The sequence below is a fragment of the Eptatretus burgeri genome, unplaced genomic scaffold, assembly GCF_056783735.1.
Source record: "Eptatretus burgeri isolate ZD-2024b unplaced genomic scaffold, Ebu_testis_v1 Ebu_testis_scaffold_3166, whole genome shotgun sequence".
In the NCBI taxonomy this organism is placed as follows: domain Eukaryota; kingdom Metazoa; phylum Chordata; class Myxini; order Myxiniformes; family Myxinidae; genus Eptatretus; species Eptatretus burgeri.
The window spans coordinates 201,512-224,014 of NW_028225114.1; the positions used below are offsets into that span (position 1 = coordinate 201,512).

At 43.1% G+C, this 22,503-nt stretch overlaps 1 protein-coding gene and 1 non-coding gene across 18 annotated transcripts in view; one reads left to right on the forward strand and one right to left on the reverse strand.

Annotated features, from left to right (window-relative positions):
* Positions 1-22,503, reverse strand: part of LOC147006550 (uncharacterized) — a 47,066-nt gene that overhangs the window by 15,504 nt on the left and 9,059 nt on the right. For 9 of the 17 annotated variants that reach the window (XR_015054770.1, XR_015054771.1, XR_015054772.1 and 6 more), the window contains exons 1-3: positions 9,266-9,383; positions 5,574-7,300; positions 2,383-2,596 (exon numbers count right to left, since the gene is read on the reverse strand). Coding sequence is in view for 14 of the 17 variants with exons in the window: in XM_085868587.1 (XP_085724713.1) it covers positions 2,383-2,596; positions 5,574-7,284 (1,925 nt within the window). In the remaining 3 variants the exon portion in view is untranslated. The other 8 variants (XM_085868594.1, XM_085868599.1, XM_085868600.1 and 5 more) reach the window with 8 other exon arrangements.
* Positions 19,941-20,012, forward strand: TRNAP-AGG (transfer RNA proline (anticodon AGG)). Its single transcript has one exon. It is a non-coding gene; the product is annotated as a tRNA-Pro (tRNA).

The following is a 22,503-nucleotide window of genomic DNA, read 5'->3' on the forward strand; positions in this document are numbered from 1 at the left end:
TAGAAAATATCATGGTTTTGGATTGGGGACGATCTCAGGTGGTGGTGAGGAGCTGTCTTGAAGAGCTGGAGGTAAGAACAAGATTGAAGATGTGGAAATTGGTTCCACAGGCAGAAAAAAGAGGAACAAATGAGTGGAGGTGAGCAGTGATCCTGGATTTAGGTAGTTTCACCAGAAGGGCTTGATGGTGGACCATGTGAGCTTTGCAGAATCCTTGGGGGGGGGGGCACGGAAAGAGCAGTGGGTGCAAGGCCAGAAAGGAGGCGGTAGAAGACAGAAACAACCGATCTGTCTGCGATGACGAAGTGATGGTTTCAGAGAAGATGTACAAATTTTTCCATTTATCCAAGATGGCTGCCAAACCATGTGACCTGTGATGTTAAAATTTTAAAAATATATTTCCCCTGGCCGGTCGATTATATGTATGAAATTTTGGATCATTGAATGAAGCAATTTAAGAGAAGGAATTTATTTTAGGTTTTAGTTAAATCCAATATGGCTGCCAAACCACGTGACCGATGACATTAATAATAATCACCCTTGTATTCCCAGTGGTAATTGATGATCTACTTAACGTTTTGCATCCATTGGTTCAGCAGTTTGAGAGGTGTGATTTTAAAGGTAAATCCAACATGGCTGCCAGACCATGTGTCCTATGAGGTTGAATTTTAAAAATATATATTCTCTGTGACTCGTCGATCATATGTATGAAGTTTCGCATTGATCTGTTAAGCGGTTCTGGAGAATAAGATTTTTAACGTTTGTATTTTCAATCCAATATGGCTGCCGAACAACGTGACCGCTAACGTCAAAAAATTAATTGTTCACTCGCATCAGATACATGAATTGTCAGATTTTTCAGAAAAGGATTTTGAATAAACCAATTATGGTTGGAATACCATTTCACCAATGACATCATCATCATCACCCCAGAAGACCAAAGGTGTGGTTTGACACACGTCGCGCCATGGTGTGGCGCCAAAGGTGTAGCGCCATGGGGAGTTGATGACACATGCCAAGTTTCATAGTTTTTCGTTGAGCGGTTTTGGAGAAGATGACCATATTTTTTCCCTTGATCTCCTATGGCTGCCAAACCATGTGACCTCTGACGTCAGAGTTATCAATAAAATATTCTCCATTAGGATTCCCTCCTATGTTTAAAGTTTCACATCGATCAGATAAGCGGTTTCGAGGGGGGAAAAAATTAAAAGTGCAAATATTTCGACAAAGACGCACACGTACACACAGCCAGGCAGGCAGATGGGCGTTACAATCGTCTCGCAACCCCTCCGGGGCGAGACCAATTAAGGTTGCTGAATGTGACAGGCACACGAGAAAACTGACAAATGTAAGGAATTTTAAGTTGGAGCCTCTTTACAGTAAACATTTTCATCAGCTACCACAGTCATCTGACTACAATGGAACAAGCGTGGATGACACTGAAACTCCACAATTGACATGTGGTGGAAATAGTGCCACCTCTGGTGGGAGCCGGTACTACAAATCATCTTCCTTTATCTTGTGACGTGGAGTAGATGTTGTGATTAACAGAATTTCTTTCAAAAATGATCAAAATAATGAAGTGCATTTCCAAGAGTGTGCCGCAGAACGTTGCCCACCGAAGGCGGGCCGAGAATGGTACTCCCGCCTGGAGGGCGGCGATGTCTGCTCGTTGTAATAATTTGGAAAAGAGAGATTTATAAAACTCCAGTGGACAAGAGTGGCTCTGCCACCCTTCAGGGTTGCACGCAGTCTTTGAGAAAGTCTAATACTTCCACTGGATTTTCAAAATCTGCTGCACTCCCCATTTTCTTTCAAGACATCTTCTTTCTCCCAGAGTCGTCAGGTTCTGCAGCTTGATTTTTGCCTTTGTGGATGATTTTCCAAAAATATTTCCCAATTATTTACACTCGTGTTTCTTTCTGATTGCAATCTTTATATTGCTCAGAACATCCCATACATATGGTATTTTTAGCACTGTAACAGAATTTTTTTTTAACCTAACATGACCTCTGACCTTTGACCTCTTGACTCCAAAATCTAATCAGTTCATATTTGCATCATTATGCATACTTATACCAAGTTTGACTTCGATCCCTTTAGCCGTTCTTAAGTTATTGCGGTAATGAAAACAAATCACGCACGGACGGACACGTGGACAGTCAGACAGACGGACGGACAGCTGGACAGAAACCCCAAAACATCATGCCTCCAGTGACTTCGTTGGCGTAGGCATACAAATTCTCGGATCCAGATCCGGATCTTCACCAAAATCGAATCATTTCGTCCTTGTCAAAAACTCAACCTCTCCCCCAAATTTTGTCCAAATCCGTTCACAACGTTCCTTATTTTACTCCTTTCCCTTTACTATCAAAATCTCACCAATGACAGCCGGCACATCGTCTTGGTTGTGGCTTCCCCTCAGCATGTAGTCGATCAAAGAATTTAACGACGCAGGTACGAGAGCAGAGGAGGTCCTGCGATTGTTCACTCTTGAAAGCAGTCTGCTCAGGTTGAAGAGGTGTCATACACTGTGAACAGCGAGGAAGCATCTGCTTTTCCCTCAAACAGGCACAGCGTTTACGTCGTCTTAAATCTGTTTCAGGACACAAAGTGGATCAAAAGAAAATAGATAAAACAATGAGAAGGGCATAAATAAAGAGGGCATTCATGGGAGATCAGTGGTAAAAATATTTTTAAAACGAAATGAGGAAGAGGGGACATGCTGTATCCCTCACGATGTGACAAAATGTATTGTTACGGTCGTCCGGCCATCAAATCCGGTGAGTCAGCTCAATGTGACCATAATGGTCGACTGCTTCGGGGTCTTCCCTGCCAGATGACATGTACAAGGCCATGATAGCGTACAGATTGGAAGTGCCGAATTGGCCCAGCGTTATACCGATCAGGCATCGCACATCGTGATGCTACTTTGGCTGAGCAAGCCCGATGCCTAACGTGGTCTGATATGCGGCATTACATGCTGCAGCCAATTATCCCTCAACGAGTCTTTCTTAATCATCACAACATCCAGAATTCAAGCCTGAGAGCAGGACTATTAAATAAAGGAACAATGGTCATGTGGAAGGGAACACAAGGAAGGCAATCAAGTATGTAATAAGTAAACACAACACTCTCAAACCCCCTTAGTCCTACCCAGTGGCGGATTAATGCAGGGCTGTGCCCAGGGCCCTCAGCTCAAGGGGGGGGGGGACCCCGAGCTCGATACGGGTTATGAGCAGAGCCAGCGTGAGGGCAATGCAACCCGTGCAGTAACATGGGGCCCCACACGACCCATCCTGGTTCACAATCTTTAGAGAAAGGGCTCCAAGGGTGGAGTTCACTTTGCCAACAAACCATATCACCTTGTGAGTGGTGATAAACACAGTGCAAAGGGAATGCTCCATCTCAATGAAAGAAAGCACTGTGACGTCATGAATGATTTAAAACACGTTTTCCCTGATGTTTAACTCGACAGAACTATTACAAGATTACGGGGTGAGGTTCGGTTCATCGAGAAAGCAAGTGGAATAATAATTACATTTCATGCATCCAAATACAACAATAATCACGATAAAAAAATTTATTTAATTCGTCATGTTGATACATGTCGATATTGTTAAACAAATCCACACGACAATTTATTGTACAATCACAAAACAACCCTCTTTAGTAAATGGACTAACCGGTGCGCACGGTGGAACGTTACGATTTTAAAAAACAGATCACCTGTCCCGAGGATGAAACGAAACGACCCCAGCGGAGCTGAACAGCAGAAAAAGATCAACAAGAGAGGAAAAGGGTGAAAATAATCCGAAATGAACTTTTCTGTTCCACAAACGGCAGAACCAGAAAAGGGTCCTCGGTCTTGCACACGTGCTGAGGTGTGTTCAATAACCAATCAGCTTGCTATCGCTTGCCAAGCCAGTCATAACTTATCAACGGTTTCGTTGGACTGCTTACTTGAGTGCTTAAGCAACTTGGCGAGTAAACCACAAGAAACTTTTCGTCCTTCCACAAGCTTCGTGTACGTGTGCAAAAAAAATAAGAAAATAAAACTTTGGTAACTGAACACACCCCTGCAAGTACAGAGGTGTGTTCAATCAGCTTGTTGAGTGCTCAACAATTGGCTTAAGCACTCAAGGAAGCACTCCATCGAAATGGTTGATAAGGAACGGCTGGCTTGGCAAGTGCTAGCAAGATGATTGACAATGAAACACCTCAACACGGCATTTACTTTTCCAAGGGGGGAAAAGGCAATAAAACATGGGAATTCCTCCGGATTTTTGTGGTACAGTCAAAAGCAACGTCGGCTAAGCGAGTGTGGCAATAACACGGAGTTCTCTTTTTTGGGCCAAATATATATATTTTTGTGCTCGGGCTCCAAAAACTCTTAAGCTGCCTCTGTCCCGACTGATTGTCACACCCGCCGAAACCAACCAACACACAGAGATCCTTAAATAACTACGTCCTTAAAGCCATCAGACACACCACAACAGAGCGATAAAGAGGGAAAGACAAGACAGAAAATACTGTGTGGTGTCCAGTTGGGCACTTCGTGATTATTAAGGTCCCAGATGCTCTGACAGGGAAACCGCCCGTCCCATTCCCGGCATCTGCTCCGGAGGAGAGGAGAGGACGTGCCTCCGGAAAAGGGAGAGTGTGGCTTAGGTTTGCAGGAGCGAGCTGTGAGGGTTCTACACCATTCTTTGCCTTCGCGGTAATACCCAGAATGCTTCATACAACGAAGGCATAAATTCACAGAGACGTTGGCAGGTACAGTATGTTATGAACTATTCTTCAAGTCTTCAGTGGAATGTCATTCCTTAATGATTATCTAGAACAAAAAGTGGAGTTTCTCCTTGAATCTCACTGTGGGTACTAAACGGTTATTTCACGTAGATTGTCATGTTTTTCAAAACGGGTTCAAATGCGATGTGAAGTTTTGTTTATAATAGGGAAAGACATGTATGCATGTTGATAAATGTTGAGGTGTTGGTAACCTGCATCAGTCATCAAATGTTTCCTCCTCTCATGCCAGTGATGAAAATCAAGATGGTGGCAAGTGAGATAACACGAGGGAGGAAAAGTTCAGGCAATGCCTTTTGTTGTGAACACGAACACAAAAGTCTGTTGATATTGATATTCAGAGACGATTGGATTCACAATATCGTGATGATCACATGTCAAGGATGTCCATATTAAAGAGCATCATGGGAGAAAAGTTAATGACGAACAAGACTCTTTCGATCATGACTTCCTGTGTGAGCGACATACACCTTCTAAGATGAAAGCATCCAATACTTCTGGGACAATGTGTGCCCGGAGGTGTCAGATATGTTCGAAAGGCGATATGCAATCTCGGTTGTAAGTAAAAATTACGACTCAGATCAAAGTTGAAGTTCCACCAATTTGTTGATTTTACAATTCTATTTCTTATATATTTGACGTTCCTCAAAAAGGTGATGAACCCGTTATGCAGATTCACCGCTCGGACAGCAGGGTTTGGAGTAACAATTGAGGAAAGAAAGATACACAGCCAACAAAGACAAAGCAGGTAGCAAGGCTCTTACCACCTTTCCCAGACACCGCACTATACAAGGAAGATATTTCATCATCATCCTCTTCTTCTGCTGGTGTTGTTGCTGCTGCAATTGGAGTATCCATTGGCTCTGCATCCAATTCTCCTTCGTCAGCAATTTCTTTCCTTGTCTCTCCTTCCAACAATCCATATGCTTTTCTCTTTGTTGCACCATCTTGATCTGCTTTTCTCTTTGTTGCACCATCTTGATCTGATTTTCTCTTTGTTGCACCATCCTGATCTACTTTTCTCTTTGTTTCACCATCTTGATCTGCTTTTCTCTTTGTTTCACCATCTTGCTCCGATTTTCTCTTTGTTTCACCATCATGATCTGACTTTCTCTTTGTTTCACCATCTTGATCCGATTTTCTCTTTGTTTCACCATCATGATCTGATTTTCTCTTTGTTTCACCATCTTGATCCGATTTTCTCTTTGTTGCACCATCTTGATCTGATTTTCTCTTTGTTTCACCATCTTGATCAGATTTTCTCTTTGTTGCACCATCATGATCTGCTTTTCTCTTTATTTCACCATCTTGATCCGATTTTCTCTTTGTTTCACCATGTTGATCCGATTTTCTCTTTGTTTCACCATGTTGATCCGATTTTCTCTTTGTTTCACCATCTTGATCTGCCTTTCTCTTTGTTGCACAATGTTGATTTGATTTTCTATTTGCTGCACCATCTTGATTTGATATACTATTTGTTGCACAATTTTGATTTGCTTTTCTCTTTGTCTCACCATCTTGACCTGATTTTCTCTTTGTTTCACCATCTTGATCTGCCTTTCTCTTTGTTGCACCATGTTGATTTGATTTTCTCTTTGTTTCACCATCTTGATCTGCCTTTCTCTTTGTTGCACCATGTTGATTTGATTTTCTCTTTGTCTCACCATCTTGATCCGATTTTCTATTTGTTTCACCATCTTGATCTGATTTTCTATTTGTTACACCATCTTGATCTGATTTTCTATTTGTTTCACCATCTTGATCCGATTTTCTGTTTGTTACACCATCTTGATCTGATTTTCTCTTTGTTTCACCATCTTGATCCGATTTTCGAATTGTTTCACCATATTTATCTGATTTTCTATTTGTTTCACCACCTTGATCTGATTTTCCAATTGTTTCACCATCTTGATGTGATTTTATATTTTGGACACTATCTCCTTCTCCCACCTTTCTTCGCACATCTTCACCGCTCACCGTTTGTTCACCTTTATTCTCAACAGCTCTCCCCACTTCATTCACCTTCTCGTGATCATCAGAATATTTCTCTTCCAACTCATCATCCTTCGATTCTTGCTTGACACGGAGAATTTTCCAGAACCAAGAACTCCTTTCTCGTGGTTTTGCACAACGCTGATCTTTCCTTGCAGTCTCCGCCATGTCGATCCCATGACTCTCTGATGTGCCAACCCCATAAGCAACACCTGAGATTTCAAACACACTACCTGGCTCCACATACACCAACTCTCTGAGTTCCCAACCTCTCTGTATATTTGTTTGTGCAGCGCACCTGACCCTCTCTCCTCCACTCAAACCACCAACCGTCTCCCCCATTACATATTCTTCTCCATCTGTTCCTCCCAAAGAGTCTTCATTACCTTTTGGCACGTCCACTCCTCCTAACATTCCCAAAACATCATCTGCCGTGTCCACATTTTCTCCTTCGTGTTCCTCCATACTCGAACGCCTCTCCATACTCGAATCTCACCCTCTGGAATTCTCACACGAAAACAAAAATTGAAAATTAAATTAAATGAAATCCTTTAAAACACCATCATTTATTATTTATTTAACATTCATGCTTACTGACGTCCTTCGGCGCCGTGAGGTTCCTCTTCTTCAAATAAATATTTATGGACCGTCCCTCTGATGTCCGTGAATGTTCTGATTCCAAATTATTATAATTATAACTCACTTAAAAGACGAAGATTGAATGTTATGTTCACTCTGCAGTGAGTAAATTCACCGCCGTACCACAAACTTGGCGAACATACCACGGACCCCACAGCTGTGAACACTGCACACGTGCAGGATGTGGTTTCCTCCACTTCGTGTTTCCTCTTTGAAGTAAACTACTTACATACTCCATCGTCACAGTCCATTTGTAATCTATTCAACCTCAACAAGTATCACTTCGGGGAGGGGAGGGGAGAGGAGGTGTGGAAGCCCACCCCCATCTACTTTCTCAACAACCCTCTTGAAGAAGTCCTTTCATTGATCATTCAACAACTGCTGTATTGACAGACAGACAGACAGACAGACACACACACAGAGATTGCTGGAATTATAGATAGAAAAACAAAACATCTGTATGGGATCACAACTGCACCGCTCCATACAGGTCAGGGCCTGAACAACAGAGGATTGAGGGGATGCTTTGTGTTGTTACAACCCATGACATTGCTTTATGGCTCACAGAATTCAGAAGGTGAACATGACCACAATCTGACCAGTAACAGCCAACGAATCACACAAAGGTATTCCCAAGGGGGTCTCCAAGGCGAGTCGCCGACTGGGCATCCTCCATCGTCCAAAGTCCTTCCTTGGCACACCTGAGCTCCTGACCGCACACAAAGCTTTCATCCGCAGCCTGATGGAGTACTGCTCTCCCCTCTCCCTTATTATCTTGTATTCCCCGTCCCATCCCTCTCCCTTCCACACATCTCCTCATGTCTCTGTTTCACACTGTTTTGTCCTTCACTCTTCCTCTCCCCACCTGCTCCCTTTGTTGTACGTTCTGTGTGTTAGCTCTCATACGAGCCTCGACATTGCACACAAAACACACAGAATGTGGAAGAGGATAAACTTAACATGAGTGTAAGAGGTTTATACGTGTAAATGCTAAGAGGGTAAACGATGTTTGGCACCTGGCTTACCTGTGTACTCAGCTTGGCAACCACCTCTCACTGTTCTCCCTACCCTCCCTCTGACACTCCCCCTACCCTCACTCTTTTACTCCCCTCTCCTCTCCCCTCACTGTTCCCCCTACACTCCCCCTTCCTCCTCTCCCCTCACTGTTCCTCCTACCCTCACTCTTCTACTCCCCTCTCCTCTCCCCTCACTGTTCCTCCTACCCTCACTCTTCTACTCCTCCTCCCTCCTCGAACCTCACTGTTCCCTCTACACTCACCCTTCTACTCCCCCTTCCTCCTCTCCCCTCACTATTCCTCCCACCCTCACTCTTCTACTCTTCCTCCCTCCTCTCCCCTCACTGTTCCCCCTACACTCACCCTTATACTCCCCCTCCCTCCTCTCCCCTCACTCACGCTTCTTCCCCCCCTCCTCACTGTTCCCCCTACACTCACCCTTCTACTCCCCTCCCTCCTCTCCTCTCACTGTTACCCTCCCCTCACAATCGTACTCCCCCTCCCCACATCACGTCCCATCAGACATTCAAAACGGTTATTAGAATTTCTCACCTTTTGCTGAAACTTGAACCATCTTAACGACATTAAAATGAAATGAGAAGGTGAATTCGAGTTCACGTCGAGCCGTGACGGAGTCTGAGTGCACTTCATATCACAGGCCTTAATTACACTGAAAATGCATTTTTGTCTGAAAACGTTAATTTTCTTCCGCAACCAAGTCATAAACCACGTTAGTGACTTCGAAAAATGGAATGAGATATCGAAAAAGAGTTAAATATAAAGCTGTGAGAGAATAAGAAAGCATGAACCTTGCAAGACAGGCTCCATGGAGTGAACAAGATGGCGGGTCTCTCCCTGAATGGGGGAAGACCCGCCCTGAACTGGGAAGCCCCGCCCTGAACTGGGAAGCCCCGCCCTGAACTGGGAAGCCCCGCCCTGAACTGGGAGGCTCCTCCCTGAAGTAGGAAGCTCCTCCCTGAAGTAGGAAGCCCCGCCCTGAACTGGGAAGCCCCGCCCTGAACTGGGAAGCCCCGCCCTGAAGTGGGAAGCCCCGCCCTGAACTGGGAAGCCCCGCCCTGAACTGGGAAGCCCCGCCCTGAACTGGGAAGCCCCGCCCTGAAGTGGGAAGCCCCGCCCTGAACTGGGAGGCCCCACCCCAAACGAACTGAGACCGATTGGCAGAGATCATGTCCCATCTCGATCGATCTATAATGTATGGTAAGTTTACCCAATGGAGTGGTTTAAAATACAATCAATAACTTGTTAAACTCATATTCCTCTCTTCTTTTGTTTTCACGCCAGGTACACAAAACACCTCAACACAGCCCTCACTGACCCTCACATATTGATCTCTTAGAACCAACGCAAGAATAGAAGGATTTTTTTTTGTTTTTTTCCGATCACGATATTTTACCACGGACTTCTACGGGTTTAATATGAACACTTTGAGAAGGAATCACTCATTTTGATATCAAGGACTTTTCAGTTCGTTTACATATTAAGTTAGTCCTTTCACGTGAACGAAGAACGCTGGTTTGTGTGTCATCCTTGCTGGGAGAGCAGTGAATATTCCTGCCTATCATGCAGGAGACTCGGGTTCGATTGCTTGATGGTGAGATTTCTTCATTTCTAAATACTAGTACGTGCCCGTACGTGCAAAATAAAAACAAAAAAACTTTCAAACCGCGTGCCACAAACAACCACACAGGCCGTTCCTTCGCTCTCGCATGCCCGTACGTGCGTGGCCATACGTGCAAAAAAAACCAAAACTTTCAAACCGCGTGCCACAAACAACCACACAGGCCGTTCCTTCGCTCTCGCATGCCCGTACGTGCGTGGCCATACGTGCAAAAAAAACCAAAACTTTCAAACCGCGTGCCACAAACAACCACACAGGCCGTTCCTTCGCTCTCGCATGCCCGTACGTGCAAAAAACAAAAACAAAGAAGAATTGTGACGTCATAGCACCGTGTCCTGTCATTGGTTTTTATTAAATAAATGGCCATAACTTGGGAACCACTTGTCCGATTAATATCAAACCTTGAAAAGTCACATTCTCAGGTCCCCAGCAATATAACTGGCAAGTTTCAATTCGATCAGACTAGTGGTTCTCGAGAAACAGCGGTCACAGACACACACAGACAGACAGACAGACACACAGAGATTGCTGGAATTATAGACAGATAGATAATTATATTTATGAATTCCCGATTTTCTATTCCACACTTGCCAAGATCACACGGGTTCTTAGCGTCAGGGTTCGAGTCCAGGTGTTGTAATCCAAAGGTCATGAGTTTGTTTCTTACAGGAACAAATTGTGATATTTTTTTTTTTATTTCATCCGAGGGAATTGAAGATTTATCTTCTTCACCCGGTCTCTCCAAAGGAAAGTGAGGAGGAAGACACAGGAAGAGTCACAAATGAAGAATATTCAATAGTAGAACTGCTCTTTCACTCTGAACGATCTCAAGAACACGGAGGGTGAATCTGAGAAAGGAACGGGTGTTTGATGATGACAATGATGATGATCTTTTATAAACGGGTTTCCTTCTTTTAAAATCGAATAAACGGTTTATATTAATTTAATTATTTTACTTGGGGCCTTGTTTCATTGTTGATTTTGTTTCAAACAGATTAATTATTTTTGGAGGGAAATAAATCAATTATTTTTTGATAAAAACACGTGACTTGCACAAACTTGATCCCTGAACGCCGAGATTGAATCTCTGATGGGTTTCCATTTGAGATGTTTGGGTTTTTAAACCCACTGGTTAAAACATGAATTACCTGGGAGTTTACGGAACACCCTACCCCGCACTGTCGTGAGAAACAAGCACATCGGCGGAGTGTACGAACTGTAAATTTCATTGGTCGTGAGGATATAAAATGTAATCTGTTTTTCCAAGTAACGTGAAATGGAAGGGTTGAGAAAGTTCAAAAGGGTCATTCGTGTTGTTCAATGTTCAAGTATGTAATAAATAAATTGAAATAAAATAAAGATTTTTAAAGTTTCAGAAAAGAAAAAGAATTCGGAAATTTACCGCAGTTGATGCAGAATCTTATACATGACCCCATCTAACACGTTAAATTAGTGATTTGTCTCTATTGTTTGTGTCCTTTGTGACGTCATTATAACAGTGAGTTTCCCGTTTGAAATGATTTTAAATTTGTTTGACTGCCAGATAGACAGACAGAAGTGCACCAATTGTTGAATCCCGTTTTTCGGTTCGTGTGCGGGGGTGGGGGGGGAGGGGTAATGAAATGAAAACTCAGGAAACCTTCCTGAGTTGAAGATGAGGTGAACATCCTCACTCTCACAATCTGTTGATCATTCGAGGCTCAAATCCAAACGGATCAATGAGTGAAAAAGAGGTTTATATAAATTAAAATGTAAATTAATTAAAATATTATAAATTTTGTAAATACAAGCAGTTTAACCGTCCTCTGGCAGAAGTGGTGGCGGTCACGTGATTTTGTTGTCCTTCACGGTTCGGACACCTGCAGTCGGGATTTCGTTCCTTTGTCACGTGACATTTTTTTCCGAATGGGGCCTTGATTCCTGAGTGGCCTTTATGGGGTTGTCATTGAAGATAGTGTCACATGGAGAGATCGAATATGTTGTCACAGCATTTTCTTGAAAATGTAGAACAATATCAGGTGATAATGAGCGAGTATGTACATTTTCTCTCGTGAGCTCAAAAGTATAGCGATCCAGAGTCATCTATACGAAGCGCGATATGGCTGAGTTTCGTGGAGGATGAGATAATAAACACTTCTCTCCATTCTAGTATAGATGAGGGAAATTATTTCACTTGTTCAGTGAAACATTCAACTTACATCTTAGTTTTTTAACAAATAAAACAAAACATTATCTGAATGGGATCATGACTGCATCGCTCTTCACAAGTCATGGCCTGAACAAGCACAGAGTAGTGAGGATGCTTTGTGTCATTGCATCCCACAAGATCACTGTATGGCTGTTGGAGGTCAGCAAGTGAATTCCTACAATCTGGTTAATTACAGCCAACAAATCACACAAAGGTATTTCATAATTCAAAACAACCATTTCATCAAACACCATCAGTTATTCATTTACACATATTAATTAATGCATGACATGGGATTTGAACCCAGAACTTTGAATATGACAACACACACCTGCACCACTTACCTGTCACAAAAACTGATAACTGATCTTTTTAACTTCATCTCTAAGCATATAAGAGCCTTATACAAAAGGGAATGGGCTGTGGTGTGGGAGATGAATGGGAAAAGAGATCAAAACTCCACCCTTGTTTGTGTATGTAATATGTAGATATTCGGATGTTGTCGATAATTTGTTCAGATGTTGCAGATAATTTGTTGTGTTCTTCAATCCCCCTTCGTGGATGATTGATCATATTTGATCGTTCATTTCAATATTAACCTGTGTGACTGGTATACCTCCACTTGTCTTGACTTTCTTGACTTCGCAAAAAGTTATGGACTTAGGGTGGCTGGTTCATGGTTTCAGCGCCCACAGGCTCCTCGCTGGACTTGGTTTTCAATGCTGGTGGTGTGGAAAAGGAGATTGACCATGATCCAGAACTGCAGTGTCAACTGGAGTGCTCAGTTTCTCAATACCAACCACAGGTGTGTGGTTGCAACTCTGAAGTTTCAGCTTAAATCTGGGAGAATGGTACCATCCCAGCAGAGGGTGGGCCTTGTTGTCCCTGTCTGGAAAGGGAAGGGTGATCGCCAGGACTGCAACAACAATCGAGGGGTGACACTGCTCTCAGTGTCGGGCAGTCTTTTCTCGGATAATTCTTGATAGGGATTGCCACCATCTCCTTGAGAACCAACGCCTTGAGCAGTCAGGCATTAAACCAAAGACGTTAACGATTGACCATATCCTTGTCCTTCGGGTCCTCACCGAACGCAGACGAAAGTTTCGGCAGGGGCTGCTTGCAGCCGATGTTGATCTCTGCAAAACGTTTGATTCAGTGAATCGAGATGCCCCCTGGAGGGTTCTTGGTCTTCGTGGGGTGCCACCAAAACTGATCGATCTGATGTCTGAACTCTACTCTGGTACTGAGAGTGCTGTGAGATGTGGTGCTACCATCTCTGAGTTATTTCCAGTTGTTACTGGTAGTCAGGTTCCTTGTGTCCATAATTTGACGTTCGTTGGAATTTTTTGGAGAGTAGCTAACCACAACATTTTTGGAAAGCTTAAACAATACCGAAACAGAAAATCCATGTTTCACATTTTTTCAATGCATATAATGTGGTGAAATAGGTCGTTTTGGGGTAAAAACCCGTTTTTTTTTTAATTTCAGCTCTGAAAATTCAAAATTAATCGCAAGCAAGCAACTGATGATGCATAATTGTTAACTCGAGGACAGTTCTTAATATAGAATACATATATCTGTATTTTGAACAATGGTTGCCATGGAAACGGCTATCATTTTGTCAAATTACCGTTTATTTAATGTATTGCTTTCAAATCTTGAAACAAGTAACGCATGAATATGGTGATGAGTGAAATGTACTTAATGTCAAATACGAGTTTGTAGCCAATTGGCATCACTGTCTCTAATGTCACTCATCATTGCCATCGTCATCATCACCATCGTGGTCATGCCGTTCAATGTTTGAGTCCTCGTCATTCTCACACGAAGTGCTGCACATACAAAGATCAGTGCATGTTAAGTTCTTGGCCCTGCAGGAACATCTCTGTGATGAACATTCTGTCTTGCACTGGCACCTTATCATCTCGATAATTGCCTTTGGTGCAGGGAGAATGTCTGTTGTTGTCGGTTTGAGTTGACCACTCGTGTCCTTGTGGAAGCCATTCTTTAATTGATCAAGAAATGTTTGCTGAGAAATTGCTGCTTGACCCCAAACGTATGCCTGGATATGTACCCGCATGATATGCTGCCTCAGAGCACCGACAGTTGGTGGTAACTTGTCATTCTCAGCCATGTTCTTACAGAAGAGATGCCACCGAAGTTCAGGGATGCTGGAAATATTGACACCACTTGGACAATAACCTGAACAGACAAATCTTGCTAAAGTTGTGTATAGGTCCTCTGACAGTTCAGCATCCTTACAGAGCATAGCAAAGGCATCTACCATGTCGTCATCGGCCTTCAAGTAGCACTGGAACCACCTTTGCCTTCCCATGTCGAGCGAACCGCCCAGTATTATCGGCACCTGTGAATGCGTGGAAGGCCGGCAATGCCTGGGCTCTCTCCTCATCTCGGGCCTTCCAGAATGGCTCGATTTTGACAATGCCAGATTCCATTGAGATAGATGTGTGTCTTGGCAGGAGATGATAGTTTGCTTTGGCAAGAACCAGAACATCCGTATCAGGTGAGAATATCGTCAGCTCAATATCTCCCGTGTGTTGCTGTGATGCAGCTATTGCTTGCTGGATCATCAACGTATCGGCCTCCTCATGGTTATTCACCTCGAATTGGAGACCCCTGTTGCTCGACGTCCGCCCAGATGCCGAAACGACTACCACCTTTGTTGAATCGCGGTTGTATTCTAGAGTTTTCTCTGCCACGTACTCCGTCAGATCAGCCTTGGTTTGATCATGGGACAGAAATCGACTCATCGTGATGTGTTTGATACTGGTATCATCCTTGACCTGATATTGGACTGGTGCCTTTCCTTGACGTCGTTTGTCTCTGGTTGTGCTCTTGAGGGAATCTTGCTTGTATGTATCAAAAACAAGAATTACATGGTCGAAGCCTCTGGTCAGACTCATCACCCTGTCATTGAAACATTCACTGAGGTCCTTCACTGTCACGACCATTGCTGGTTTCTTGGTCATTGTCTGGACAACTACCATTCCATCCACGACTGCGACCTTCGTGCTCGTAGTGCCATCAATTACAGCATCAGCGGGTGCTGGTTCCATGTGTGTGACATCAAGCTCATCTTCTGGTCAAGACGGTTCCTTGTTGGCAAACTTCTCCAAGTTGTGGATTAGCTTCTACTTGTCTGTGCATGACAGTAAGCTACCGCTTGGTGCAAACAGGGCCCTCGGTGTCACAGTGAATTCAAAGTTGCCAATTGCATCCTTCTGGTCGACGTCCCTGCTGGATCTGGAGAGTACCATCAGTCCACCATTCAAATCCTTGGTTTCTTTTAGATCTACTGTCTTGTCCCTGATCTTGATTGCAAGTGTTGTATTGCCAGACATCTACATTCTGTTCTTCTCCTTCTTCACTGGCGCCCATAGGCTGACATCACCATTGATCCGTTTAGCAACAAAATCTTCATAGAGATTCTGTCCCGTTTCATCAATGTTCAGTATCTGTGGTACAAATTCTTCCGGCACATAAGTGTGGGTGACCACATTGAAGAGCTGGTTACCCTCAACTTCAAATGGATTTTCATGACTAAGTATGGCAGCCTTGATTCGGTCAATTGCATTGTGATTACGCTTGACGACACTTGGAGACAGGCCATGGTGCTCAGCGATCTCACTTTCCTTCAGACCAAACTGTCCCTGAAACTCGCAAGACAGGCATGACAGTTCAGGTGCAGCCAAGAAGAATCGCTGTCTGGCATTTGCATTATTTGATATGCCAATCAGACCAGAGTGAACCTTCAGCAACCTGTTCAGATGTTCAACAGCGTGGTCTGCTCCGATCGATACAAATGGGATAGTATTCTTGGCTACCGAAATATTGCCTGCTTCGAGCTCCCTCCAGGTCTCTGGATGGCTGGTCTTAAGCGCATACGTGTCAGATATGTACCTTGGCCGGAGCCGCTTGTACTTGATTCTGTCCATGTCAAAAAATACCTTGCTGAGTTCTTCACCGGCTTGAAGATGAAGGTTTAAGTCGGCATTCCGAGATGCTGAAACAAAATGCAGAATTGCCTCTACTCTGTGGAGATAGTTCGTCATGGCCTTGAACGTGGCATTCTTTGAGCGGCTGGCCTCCCATTCCTGAAGTCTCTCAAACAAGTTCTCATTGATGATGACGTGGAGCAGACAGTTGCTGGCTTGCTGCACTGATTCAGCTTTCAGTGCTTTGTCATGTTCGCCACAAACAGTTTGAACTGTATCCGTTGCAACAACGCAGACTTCCTTGAGATGCGGATTGTCCTTGAAGAATTCTTCTGTTGCCATTTCAGAGAGTGCCACATGCGGGTATATGTGAGCTTGAAGTGAGCGTTTGTAATGGGTGCATTTCAGAATCTGTCTTGTGGTTGCAGATCCAGACACATCTGCTTCCATCCAAGCATCGTCTATGCCGGAGTTCTCTATGGATGCACCCAGACCTCTCAGTGCAGCCATGACGACATGGAGCTCTCCCAATCTGGGAATCCAAAAATAAAAACCGCTACGAAGACGTAAAATTACCTGAATAAAATAAATGCAGAGATGAGTGGGAAATCAACAATACGCGCTAACTACATGCCAGTCAACTAAATGGAAACTCCAATTAGACTCCCTCTGTAATTCCAACCCCCCCGGCACAAAGCTAACCTAATCCTATCCTATTATACAGCAGTTCATCTAATGGAACAAAATACGTCAGTGACTGATTACATTGATGGAGACTTTCTTTCCGGATAAATGAAAGCACGAACCAGCACATAAGGACATATTTAAAGATAAACCCGAAATAATAGAAAAAGGATAAACACATAGCTATAACATGACGACTGGCCGACTTCCAACTCCTAGCCGAACAGGAAACGCAATGAAAACCTCCAACCCCGTGGCCATTCAAACCATAATCCCACCCCATACAGAAGAACATACCAGAGTTGGTGTCAAAGCCACCCAATGCTCGCCTGTTTATACATTTGTCGTTTTTAAAACACGTCTAATAATTAATATTTTTTATAATTCTCTAACAATAAATTTTTTTTGGGTAGGGTTGGAAATCACTTAAAACATGTAGAAATGCAAAAAAAAAATTCTCTAACAATTTTTTTTTGGGGGGGGGGACGAAGTCCAAAATCTAATGGCATGATCCTTGGACCATACCTAACCCCCCCACCAAGTTTCGTCGAAATCCTAATCACTTAAAACATGTAGAAATGCAAAAAAAAGAAATCGAAATTGTGTTGAAAAAAAAGTTGCAAAAACATTTTTTTTTCTCTAACAATTTTTTTTGAGGGGGGTTGGAAATCACTTAAAACATGTAGAAATGCAAAAAAAAAAAAATTCTCTAACAATTTTTTTTTGGGGGGGGGGACCAAGTCCAAAATCTAATGGCATGATCGTTGGACCATACCTAACCCCCCACCAAGTTTCGTCGAAATCCTAATCACTTAAAACATGTAGAAATGCAAAAAAAAAAGAAATCGAAATTTTGTTGAAAAAAAAGTTGCAAAAACATTTTTTTTTTCTCTAACAATTTTTTTGGGGGGGGTTGGAAATCACTGAAAACATGAAGAAATGCAAAAAAAAAAAGAAATTGAAATTTTGTTGAAAAAAAAGTTGCAAAAACATTTTTTTTTCTCTAACAATTTTTTTTGGGGGGGTTGGAAATCACTTAAAATATGTAGAAATGCAAGAAAAAACTTTTTTTTTTCTCTAACAATTTTTTGGGAGGGTTGGAAATTACAAAACATGTAGAAATGAAAAAAAAATTTTCTCGAACAATTTTTTGGTGGTTGGAAATCACTTAAAACATGTGGAAATGCAAAAAAAGAAATCGAAATTTTGTTGAAAAAAAAGTTGCAAAATTTTTTTTTCTCCAACAATTTTTTTTGGGGGGGTGGGGGTTGGAAATCACTTAAAACATGTAGAAATGCAAAAAAAAAATTCTTTAACAATTTTTTTTGGGGGGGGGGACCAAGTCCAAAATCTAATGGCATGATCCTTGGACCATACCTAACCCCCCCCCCCACCAAGTTTCGTCGAAATCCGTCGAGGAGTTTTTCTGTAATACAAAAAAATTAACATTTTCACGCACACGCTCACGCTCACGCTGACGCTCACGCCGGGGGTATCGCGATAGCTCTCTGTTCTTCGAACAGGCGAACTAAAAATGACAAAAAGGTACATACGCCTCAAAGGCGATCACAACTTACCGAAAAAGGAAGAAAGGTGTTGAAAACAGAATGTGATGAAACGAAGCTCCGAAGTAAACTGTCATGAATAAATCGAGAATGAACGAAGCGAACTGAAAATGACGTCATAGTGCTGCACGTGCTTGGACGCGCGCCGCGCTACATCATGACGTCATGCCACGCCCAGCAACCGTAACCTGAGGCCATGGCATGGCGTCGCGACGTGGCATCACCTATGTTCCCTACAAGATCACACTGACAATACATCACACTACAAAAACTTAAAATCAAACGTTTTACTCCTGAAGGTGCCAAAACCTTCTGATATTGAACAACAGACAGACCAATGTTTCATTGCACAGATGGCCGTTTCCATGGCAACCAACTGTTCCAAAACTTGAAAATCATAATACTTATGTGTTAGTCATGGTCACTATATTTAACAATTATTTAGGCCATCCGAAGGAAAATATAATTTAAAAAAATATCTATTAAAAAATGGCAATTCCACTCCAAAAATGCTGTTTCCATGGCAACCGACGGTCAAAATGCAACATTTTATTATCTTATAAAATCCATTGTTTGCCATTTAACAGTAATCCATCATCAGTTGGTTATTTTGTGTTGTTTCAGAATTTTTTAAATTGGAATTCAAAAAAAGCGTTTTTCACCCCAAACCGACCCTTCCAAAAGTTGAAAAAATGTGAAACATTTTTTTTTCTGTGAAAATGTGAAAAATGTGATATTTTTATTGAAATAGATTTTAAACTTCTCAAAAATCTATATGTTTGCTACTATCCAAAAAATTCCAACAAAATTACACAAGGAACCTGACGAACACAAGCATTCCGTGTATTACCAAAACTCTCATCTTGATGTCACTGGTCTCCGTCTTGACCCGTCTTGTTTTTGAAAACCCACAGACCCATTGATTGCAAAAAGGGAGTGTGACCCCCCCCCCAGTACCCCTGGGGGCAAAAAAGGGGGTGTGACCCCCCAGGTCCCCCGAGTGCAAAAAGGGGGTGTGACCCGCCCACAGGACCCCAGGGGAAAAAGGGGGGTGCGACCCCCGCCAGGACACGGGGTGAAAAAGGAGGTGTGACCCCACCAGGATCCCTGTGGGCAAAAAATGGGGTGTGATGCCTCCAGGATCCATGGGGGCAAAAAAGTGGGTGTGACCCCCAGGTCCCCCGAGGGCAAAAAGGGGGTGTGACCCCCCCACAGGACTCCGTGGGGCAAAAAGGGGATGTGACCCCCACAGGACTTTGTAGGACCCCCGCCCCCCGATTGTACTGTTATCAATGGGATCGGTTTCGATCAAAGTGGGTGCTCGGAACCTCTTCAAGGACAAAAACTGAAGGAAATGTTCGTTGTCCATCTGTGTTCCCTTCCCTCAAACATCAACCAAATCACATGAATTTATACATTTCTGTTAAAAATGTTAACTGTGTTTGTCAGTGTGGCTCGTTGGTCTAGGGGTATGATTCTCACTTAGGGTGTGAGAGGTCCTGGGTTCGAATCCCGGACGAGCCCGTGGTTGCAATTTTTTTTAATCAACAGGTACATTTTTTAATCCAAACGAGAGTTCGCAACACAAGTTCTCCATGTGTTACCAGAACTCTCATCTTGAATGTATGTATGTATGTATGTATGTATGTAAGTATGTATGTATGTATGTATGTATGTATGTATGTATGAATGTATGTATGTATGTATGTATGTATGTATGTATGTATGTATGTATGTATGAATGTATGTATGTATGTATGTATGTATGTATGTATGTATGTATGTATGTATGTATGTATGTATGTATGTATGTATGTATGTATGTATGTAAGTATGTATGAAAGTTCCCGAAATAAAGCCAAATACATCGGTCACACTCCTTCTCTCCTCCCCCTTCCCCTCAGTCTTTCGCCCTCCTCACTCCTCTCTCATGGATTCACAAGGAACAATTGGACGTAGGAGAGAGAAGGCCATCTGGCCCATCAAACCTGCACGACGTAAATTTAACATAAATTCACTTGGGGAGGAGGTGTGGGGAGGAGGTGTGGGGAGGAGGAGTGCCCAGAACAGTCAGACGAGCCCAGACACCTTCTTCCAACCTTATAAAATTCCCTGTCCTCCAAATTCCAAACAGACTCCTCTTCCCTCCTTTTCTCGCTTCTCTGCTCCTCCCTCCTCTTTCTTTACGGAGTTCTATTTCTTCAATTTCAGGTCTCACAACCCCACGCGTATGTAGTATGTAGATGGCCACTTAAATGCAGCTTCGAGGTGAGAGAGAAACATGTGCGGCTGACTGTGTGAGACGAGGAATAAACGGGTTGCTTTGTTTGTAACAGCAACAGAAGAGTCAATTTATTAAAAATTTTCAGGAAAAACGCAAAAAAGACCTTCACACAAATTCCAAAACTGAAAACTTTGGGAAGGACTGGGACAGATGTGCAGCTTCATGAAGCATTGGAGGAAGACCAGTTAAGGCACAGAAAGGAGCTCATTGTCTGCAGTCATATGCCAGAATCAATGCAAACAATATATTTTCAGACAGGGCCATCCCACAAGATGTCATGACTCATGATGATGCTGAAAGATATTTGTTCCAGCGAATTAAACTAAGAGCTGGGAAAGACATTCGGGAAATGGACGACTCGATCATCCAAAACAACTGCATGTCACCCGAGATTGTGAACCGAGCCGATAACATGGATGGGTCTCGCACTTGTGGATCCACATTCAGTCCTGGTTGGTACTCAGTTATTGTCGGTGAAACCATTGATATTTCCTGCAAAGAACAGTTTAATATTTGTCTGAAGTGGGTTGACGACGGCGTTCCCAAGTATATGAGGAATCACTGGGATTTGATGAGGTGCCACATATGACCGGTGAAACCCTCCAAAAGGCCCTGCAAGATGTCCTGATATGCCACAATCTCGGACTGGATCAATGTCAAGGTCAAGCAAATGATGGAGTATCAAAAATTCAGGGAAGGATTTGTGGTGTTACTACCCAAGATCATCATGAGATGAACTCAGCCATTTCAAACAATTGTTTTTGACTCACCTTATCAATCAGTGCCTTCAATATGTTTCTCGCGAAAGCAAGATGCTGATTCGAGATGCACTGGATCTCGTCTTTGAAATAATTAATATCAATAAAGCTGTGGATAAAGACAATGAATGTGACATAACGGGGTGCATGGATAATATGGGTGGATGGGCCATAACAGCGGTGGGCCATAATGGTGGCGTGTTCTGTTTACGACATTCAGAATGTTTAGTTGTTCAGAATGAGTGTGCGCAACGACGTGTCAATTCGACGAGTTAGTGACATGACTGGTTGGTGACTCCTCCACCGATGTGGACAGATCCTGACCCCATGCTTTCTCCAACCCATGCAAAGTGAGATGAGCACAAACACCTGCACGCACCCCCAAGCTCAACAACAATCTGGCCTGGGGAGTTCATCGAGATGACCCCACCCGATGATTTTGTAGACCTCAAGACATTTACAGTGGAACGATCCCCTCTTCTTTCAGGACCGGGGTGTACCCGGCAGGCTGTCGAAAACAATTACAAGTACTTTACCGCTCTCAATGTCGACATGTACAACCTGTATAGACACACGCAGACAACGTGAACCGGATGCTTCAAACGGAGAGAAGAAACGGGATCAGTGTCAGTGAAGCTTTCGCAAAGGGACAAAAACACCTTTGAGAGAACCAGGTAAAGGTTGATTCGATTGCCAAGTTCCTCTCAAAGCCTGGATTTCCTGTTCATGGACACCACGAGGGAAACGAATGAAATTTAAAGGGAGTTTCCTTGAATTTTGTGATTTATTTTCAAAGTATGGTGAACCTTTGAAGAACGTTCAGGGTCGTTGTTTGAATTACACAAACTCAGGATTTCACAACGAAATGTGAGAGATCTGTGTATGTTCGGTTTGTGATGAAACTGTGTCGGTGGTGAACAAGACCCGCTTTTTGCTGTGTTGTCAGATGAGGCCAGATTGTTTTTAAGGGTTT